Source organism: Panthera onca, chromosome B3, assembly GCF_046562875.1.
Source record: "Panthera onca isolate mPanOnc1 chromosome B3, mPanOnc1 haplotype 2, whole genome shotgun sequence".
Classification (NCBI taxonomy): Eukaryota; Metazoa; Chordata; class Mammalia; order Carnivora; family Felidae; genus Panthera; species Panthera onca.
Window position 1 is genome coordinate 143,540,165 of NC_138344.1, and position 8,229 is coordinate 143,548,393.

Sequence of the window (8,229 nt, forward strand, 5' to 3'; positions counted from 1 at the left end):
TGCTTGGCCCCTGCCTCTCCCTCCCCTCCCTGGAGTGCCTTCGTTCTCCGTAGAATGGGGGCGGGATGGGGCTTGGCCTAGAGCAACACTTCCCAAAGGGAAGCCCAGATCATGGGATGGAAATAGATGTTGTAGGTAAAAGTGGGTTTCATGGCAAAACCAATGTGGATCCAACCACGCTGAGCAGACAGGTGTCTGTGCTGCCCGGGGGGCGGGGGTAACCTGGTATAAATGCCCAAGCGCACTGGACTCTGGTACACACAGCACTTGCAGAGCCCGGAGCAGGGCAGGCCTGGGCACGCTCTGTGGCATTGTGTGTGGTCCCGGGGGTCCAGCACCAGCTCACAGCCCCGCCAGCCCCTCCTGGCTTTCCAGTGGGCACGGGAAATGGGGGGGGGGGGTCCCTCTCAGCTCACCCGTGCATCTCGGGCTTGGCGTTTGGAGGTGACTCAGGGTTTTACGTACCTCTTGTATTTATGCTGGTGACTGTTGTCTGGCGTTGTGCCTGCCCAGTGACGTCTCGGCCACCTGGCCTGCTGCAGGGACGGGTTTGGTTAGCACAGTCACTAAAAGCTTGTAGAGTAAATTGCACAAACCACCCTCCCCACCCCTGCCCCCCCCCCACCCCGCCCCGAGCCTCACATGCTAGCCCCTTGCCCCTCAGCTTCTGTGTGACCTTCAGGCTACCTCCTTACCTGGCCACCTCCCCCATCACAGTGCTCCTTTTACTTCTTCTTCTTTTTTTTTTTTTAAGAGGGAAAGTTTAAAAAAAATTTTTTTTAATGTTTATTTTTGAGAGAGAGAGAAACAGAGCGCAGGCTGGGGAGGGGCAGACAGAGAAGGAAACAGAATCTGAAGCCGACTCCGGGCTCCGAGCTGTCAGCACAGAGCCCGACTCGGGGCTCAAACTCATGAACCATGAGATCAGACCTGAGCTGATGTCACATGCTTAACTGGCTGAGCCACCCAGGCACCTCTGTGCCTTCTACTTCTTGATAGCACCTGTCCTTATCTGAAACTAGCCTCCAGAGCCTTTTATGTTTCCTGCCTGATTCCCTTCCCCTGCACAGTCAGCCCAGTCTGCCCTGCTACCCGAGATTCCCCAGGCCCGTGTCCTCAGGCCTGACGAGCTGAGCCAGGGTTCCCTCGCATGCGGCCGAGGAGGGAGCCCTTTGCTAATAGGAGTCTTACGACTAATGCCCGTTCTCCCTGAACGCTCCCAGTGGACAGATGGCCCCTGGTGCAAGGCTGGAGCGAGTGGTTGTTCGTGCGCCTGTGGGCTCCATGTGAGAGAGTCTGGAGTGGCCAGAGTCGGGTCCCGGTTGAGGGGAGGTGGGAGGTTCCCCGTCTCTCGAAGCGCGCCCACAGCAGCTGCAGGGCCCCCAATTCTGCAAGCCCTGGGTGTTCTCCCGGGGGCCCAGCAGCAGGCAGGGCAGGTGCCAGGGCTCCCGGTGGCAGGTGGCTCTCTAGGGAGTGGCTGCTGTGCCCCCCTCTTTGCCGTCCTCCGTGTGTCCCTGGCCTCCCAGGAGCTGAGCCACTGGGGACCTGGTGCCCCTGCGTCTTTGGACGGTGTTTCATCCATTCCTTAATCCAGGGGTTAGGAAGTTCCTGCCCAGAGCTGTGGGAGCCGAGAAGTACGGCAGGGTGGTGAGTGATGGCAGAGGCCCGGAGCCCCCCCGACCACCTCGATGGGGCAAGGGGAGCAAGGCGAGCCCCCTCTGCCCACATGCCCCGAGGGCGCCTGCCCGCTGGATTGGCAGCTATGTGATGTCAGCGTGACAGCGGGAGGCCCACCGTGTGGGTGAGGCTTGGGCGTGAGGCATAGTGGGGTCACCACAGCCAGGAGGGGGGAAGCACAAAGCAGAAGAGGCTGTGAGTGTCCCCTGGGTCAGTGATTCGGTTCTAGTCGAGGCTGACCAGGAAGGCAGGCTTAAGACCAAGGGAGAGAGCAGGGACCACCAAGAGGTCCAGGAAAATGGGCAGTGTCGGGTCGGTAGGGGGACAACAGCCAGACCCTAGGGTTTGGTCCTCACCAGTGATCAGAGGCTGGGACCCTACAGACAGCTGTGTCCTCACAGGCAGAGAGGCATCTAGCTGAGGGGTGGGCAGCCCCGGGACGAACCAGAGCAGGTCAGTGGGTGGCAAGCAGGACGCTGAGGGGGCTTACTCTTGTCCCATGAAAAGTGGACAAGGGACCAGGCGATGTGGCATATGGACACAGGTTGACCGAGGGGTAGGGTAGGCCGGCATCGTGTCTACTCGGACGAGAAACCAGCTAGGCCAGGGACATCACTGCCTGAGGGGACACATCAGAGGACAGCTGGCGCCAAGAGGAGCCCTCCTGTCGCTCGTCAGGACCCAGGGCTGCGCCTGGACCAGGCCAGGTGGGTGGCTCTGGATGGGCCCTTAGCAGGCATGGGGCTTACAGAAGAGACAGCAGGGATTAAATGATGGCCTGTTCTCAGCTGACACTGGTCATGAGGCCACCGAGGGCCGGGCCTGTGCCGGCTCTCGACCCAGTGTCTAGTGTGACCTTAAGAGAGCCTGACGAGAAGGGTCTCATCTTCCCACGTCAGAGCGGCAGGGGTGAGGGGACAGGGACACTGGCCTTGCCTGCCAGTCCCCATTTCCTGGGACGCTTACAGCAGCTGTGTCACCACCAACCTCGCCCTCCTCATGTCCCGTCCGGACAAAAAGCAGAGCGGAAGCAAGGGCTCAGAGGGAGTGGGGAGACCTCGCCCCTCCCCAGGTCGCCCACCCCTGGATGGAGCTCCTGGGGCCCATCCTGGGGCCTCCTCCCCACGCACCTCTGTCGTGCCCACGGGAGCAATGGCGTATTTTGGTGTTCTTGTTTCTATAATTTTTTTAATTAAACTTTTTACCTTGAAAAATCTTCAGGCCAAGAGAAGCCCTGCAGGCATATTTCAATAAAGTCCCATAGACCCTTCAGTCCAGATTTAGCCACCGCGAGCACTTTGCCACGGTCGCCTCACCTCTGAGCACGAAGCTGTGCGCGTGTGCCCGAGCGCGCGTACTTGGAGGGCCCTCGCAGGCCCGGATCCTTCAGCACGCGTTTCCCCAGAGCTGGCCTTCCTTCCCCCGCGTCACCTGCTGTCGGACAGGGATGTGGACGGGGGCGACACGGTGCTCTTCTGTTGCCACCGTCCCAGCCCACGTCCCCGTGTGCGCTGCCTGCGGCCCTTCCTTCTCCTGCCTCTCTGTCCCTCGGGACCTGCTGTGCTGAGGAGCTGGGGCTCCTGGTCGGGTGGGCGGTCCCTCGGCGTGGGCTCGCCTGCCGTGGCGGAGCTGGCGTCTCTCCCTGTGAGGCCGTGCTCGGAGGCAGGACGGGGTCCGCTCGGCTTCCCCTGCACCTCCTGCCCCGTGTCAGGCTCCAAACCTCCCGGCCCGACTCCAAAAATAACATGTCCCACCGCCTCCTTCCCTGAGGAAAGCCCCTTACTGCCTGCAGCCTGCTGGGGTCACGCTGGTGAGCCTGCACTCCAGCCCCAACGACCAGATGCTGTGGGCACTCGACAGCAGGTGGAACGTCCATGTCCGGGCGGGGATCACCGAAGAGATGCCGGTGGGGACCGACTGGGAGCACGTGCCAGGTAGAGACGAGGCAGGGGGGTCCCGGCTGTCCCCTCACACGGGCCCCTGGTCCGTCCAGCAGACTGTCCCCCACGCAGCAACTTTGTCTCCTCTCCGCTGCTGTGCTGAGGCAGGTGACCGGCAAGCCACTAACGGAACATTCCTTGTTTGAGGGACCCAGCCAGCCCCCCTCACCGCGGAGTCCTCACCGGGAGCATCGTTTCCGCCCGGCCTGGACCCTTCAGTCCTGTGGCCCCGGGCTCCCAGCAGCTTCGCGGGCTCTGCCGGTGGGGCTGCTCTCCCTCGGCAGGCGCAGGGCACGGTCACCGCGGGGCCACCCTGCTCAACGGGGCCCAGTGGGGGGAGGGAGCAGCCTCGTGGGAGGGGGCGGTCTGTCCTGTCACAGCAGGGATGCGGACAGATGGACACGCTGTTGGCCTGCAGGGCTGCAAGCCTGCCAGCTGGCCCTGAGCACCAGGACCGTGTGGGCCCGCTGCCCCAACGGCGATCTTGCCCGGCGGTACGGCGTCACCGACAAAAACCCTGCCGGAGACTACTGGAAGAAGATTCCCGGAAACGTGACGTGTTTCACAGGCAGGTGCCAGGGCTCTGCGGGACTCGGGGCTGCGCGGCTCTCCCTGGGTCCGAGGCTCCCGTGGGCAGTGTCAGCAGGGGCTCCACCAGAGGCTGCCCCCGCCGGGCTCACTCTCCAGAGAGCCGGGGGTCACACCAGAGGGAGGGCGCCTGGCCCCTGGCTGGCCAGAGTCTCCCAGGAGGAGCACAGGGTGCTGGGCCACCCGTTTTCGAGCTGAGGAAACCGAGGCACGGGTCGGGATGGTGGAGCGGCCCCTTCTCCGCGTGCGCCCCCTACCCGGGCCCACCAACTGACGAGCGTGTGGCCGGCTCTCGTCCCCTGCAGTGACCTCGTCGGACGAGCTGTGGGCAGTGGGCCCCCCAGGCTACCTCCTCCAGCGGCTGACCAAGACTTTCAGCCACTCTCGCGGCGCCCACGGCGGCCACGCCCCCACCCCCCACCCCGAGGACCTGGAGGACGAGTGGGAGGTCATCTGAAGGAGCGGGGACAGGGCGGCTCAGGAGGGAGGAAGCCGGCACGTGCAGCGGACGCGGTGCGGTGGTGGCGCTCGCTCTCGGCCAGCCAGGTGGGGCCGGGTCGGACGGCCCACGCTTGCTCTCGTCCGTGTTTGTTTCCGTCTTGTTCCAGAACCCACAGCCTCAGCCGAGCGGCCCGGAGCCGTGGCCAGAGCGGCAGCGCCTCTGAGCTCTTGCTCTGGCCTCCTCCGGCCGCTCCGGGCCCAGTGCGGGGACGGCCGCGTGGGTAACCCCCGGCGAAACGGAGCCAGAGGTCGGCACTCTCTGACCGCGGGGGGGGTGGCCTGGCGACCGCTTCGTTGCCACCACGGGGACGCGGGCTCCGGCACACGTTCCGCGCCGGACGCCCCGCTTGGGGAACCGGGGCCGTGTCTGAGAGGCGGGGTGCTGGGCTGTGCCCGGATGCGGCACGCGCACATGCACGCGCACACGCACGCCGCCCACGCCCTCCCCGGCCGCCTCCTGGAGAACACACTTCAGCCCAAACAACAAAGGCCGGTGGACAAGACGGGGTGTGAGAGGTGCACGTGTTTCCAAGGCAGCGGAGGCCCAGGTAGGGGCGGCCGGACGTGGGGGAGCCCAGCCACGTTAGTAACCGAGAAACGTCTCTAGACTAGTATTTAACTAATGCTGCTGGCGGGTATCGTAAAGACCAGAAGCATCCTCACGGGATGAGTCTACTAATTATTGCCTTTTTCGTTCGTTGTATTACAAACCTGCATAAGATACCTCATTTGAGATCAACTCTGACAAATTTAGAGGAGAAACGTCTTTTCTGAAACCACTGGAAGGGCCCTTCGTTCCTTTGCGTGGTTTCCCTGAGCCCGCGCTGTCCCCAGCTGCAGCGTCACACAGAGTGGGCGTCCCCCTCCGCGTGTCCTCAACGCGCGGGGCCGTCACGGGACCTGCCGGCTGGCCCCGAGAGGCGGGCATCGGGTTGATTACCCCGGAAGGTTCAAACTGGGCCCACCGTGGCCGCGCCGGCCGTGGGTCCCTGGGCTCCGCCTACAGTGCCCCCTCTGCTCGCCGGCCGCTAGGCCACGGGGCTTGGGGCCCGGCCGTGCGCCCCCCCCCCCCCCCCCCCTCCCAGACCCAGCTCGGGAGCAGGCCTCCAGCCTCGCTGCTGTTTTTAGCTTGCCTTTGGCCCAGGGCCCAGTTACTCGATGCCTGTTTTCTACTAAGCAAATGTGTCCAGGAGCCCCAGGCCACAGGTGAAGAGCGATAAAATACGTTCCCTGACCCTGACGGGACCAGCCAGCCGCGAAGATGGAGGCGTTCCAGCTGTAAACGAGGGCAGGATGCTGAAATCCCAGATCCCACTTCACTTTTATAGAACCCTGATTTTAAACGGAAAGGTTTGGGGACGGCAGAGGCCGGCCCAGGCTGGCCGCGGCTCCTGTGTGTCTGTTGTGCCTTGTCCGGCTCCTCTCAGATGGCAGAGCTCTCCTAAGCCCGCGGGACTTTAGTGCAATTAAACCCGAGTCTAGTTTGATACTTTGAAACTACTTTTAGCTTCAGTGCTTTGTACGGTTTTTTCTTTCCGGTTTAAATTTTAGTTGTGCTTTGAGACAGTGCAATAAACTAGACTTTTTCCAAATGTGGTCGAGTCTGGTGTTTGAGCCGTGAGAAGGGACCCCTGGTGGGCGCTCACGGGGGTGACCCGCCCACGGGTGCCCGAAGCATCTGCCGACCGCGTTCGCCAGCCCAGCCCCCCTGCCAGGAGAGCGTGGCGGATGCCGTCCCGTGGCCTGCTTGGTGTGCAAATACGCACCGGGTTCCCCGGGGCGGCCGTCCTGACCGAACGGTCGCTCCAGAGGTAGACGTACCCCCGGCAGCCCCTGGGAAGGACACCCTCAGGGGAGGCGGAGCGCGGGGCTGTCTCCGCACGGAGGCCCGCTGAGGCCGGGCTGCTGTGGGCAGGCTCTGGAGGGGCTCCCGAGCCTCCATCCAAGAAACAGTAGCAAATAGCCGCAGTGCGCTGCCGGGAGCCCGCACGTGGGAAGAGAGCACGTTCGTAACGGCAGCAGGACACATCGTGTGCCAGGAAAGACCTGAACAGGAAATGTCGGACTTGGGTCAGGGAATGTCACGCTTCACGGATGTCAAACAAAGCTTGAATGAAGGAAGACACGGCCGACCCTCCCGATGGAAGACTAAGTACGTGGTGCAAAGGCAGGAGTCCTCTCCAAAGGAACTGGTGGACTTAAGTCAGGCTGTCAGAACCCTCCCTGGCGTGTTCTGCTGGAGGGAGGCAGGCAAGAAGTCCCAGAACAATGTTTGTGCCCACAAGGGTCCCCGACTGCCAGATGTGCGCCCGGGGCCCCTGAGCTGCTTCGTGTCCCACCAGAGCCCCCTGAGAGAGATACCGTCAGTCTCAGGGACACTCGGGTTCCTTGACTTGCTGGAGGTCACACAGGGGCCACTGGGATTGGAGCCCAGTTCTGTGGAACCCCAGACCAGTGCTGCATGAGGCCGCCTCACTGTCGGGGGAAGAAATAGGTGGGGGCTGCCAAGAGCGATGACAGCAGCAGGCGGTGTAAGCGTGGCGTGGGAGGGCAGGCCAGGGACACAGCTGCCCAGGCCCGCCAGGAGTTGGCACGGTGGGGGCACGTCGTAGAAGAGGGGACAGGCGGGTGCGGTCCCTGCTGATGTGGACCACTGCCTCGTTATCTGGACAAAATAGCCATTAAATGGATTGAAGAATCTTAAAGCTAGGGGGAAAACAGTATCCGATTTCTGGATGGCAAAGGCTTTCTAGACTCCAAAGTGATGGGAAAAGCCACAGAGGAGAAGTATACAGATTTGATTTCCTCAAAATATTAAAATGTGATAAATTTAAAACCCCACAAAAGATTAAAAGGGGAAATAATTGTGGCATCACAGACGATGACGATGTACCTTAAACACTCGTACATGCCAGTTGGAGGACCTATGGCTCTTGTACGGACCCAGATGAAAGCGTGTCGCTTAGCTTAACCCCTGGCACCCAGGCGGGGCACACGCGGAGCAATCTTCAAACTTACGAAGCCACAAACTCCACTTCCGGAATCCTGTCCTCGGGACCAAATCCTAAACTGGGGGCAAGTGTATACCACAGGCCATTTTATCATTGCGTGATGCGAACCGCTGACCTCCAGGGGCAGCTTCCAGCGCGGCCTCCTGTGTGGCTGCTAGAAGCACGTGTCCAGGAGGAAACGGGCCAGGGCTTGGCCACATCGATGCCACAGGTCTTCCGTGTGTAATAACGTGGTGTTGCAGATACACAGGGGGAGAGAGAGAGAGAAGGGAGAGGGAAATAATACAATGCGCAGGTATTCGCACCCTTCTAACCTTTGGTGGGTTTGTATCTTTTGAATTTCAAGCCATGTAAATGTATTATTTATTTCAAAATAAATAAAATTCACATTTTAAAAAGTGCCAACATTAACTCCTTATGCTGTCAACACTAGCTGAGTCAAATATCACCAAGTAAACACCAAAGGCTCCTGAGAAGTCGTTTACAAAGCATTTTACAATATAGGAAAGTGC

The 8,229-nt window shown here is 61.3% G+C and overlaps 1 protein-coding gene across 4 annotated transcripts in view; it reads left to right on the top strand.

Moving 5' to 3' along the window:
- The window catches only part of TECPR2 (tectonin beta-propeller repeat containing 2), a 107,952-nt gene extending 101,654 nt beyond the window's left edge, over positions 1-6,298 (top strand). For 2 of the 4 annotated variants that reach the window (XM_060620769.3, XM_060620770.3), the window contains 3 exons: positions 3,470-3,611; positions 4,036-4,185; positions 4,511-6,298. In XM_060620769.3, coding sequence (XP_060476752.3) covers positions 3,470-3,611; positions 4,036-4,185; positions 4,511-4,662 — 444 coding nt within the window. In that variant the 3' untranslated portion in view covers positions 4,663-6,298. Of the gene's footprint in view, positions 1-3,469; positions 3,882-4,035; positions 4,186-4,510 lie in introns of those variants that run through there. The other 2 variants (XM_060620771.3, XM_081795999.1) reach the window with 2 other exon arrangements.
- Positions 6,299-8,229: the final 1,931 nt, after the last annotated feature.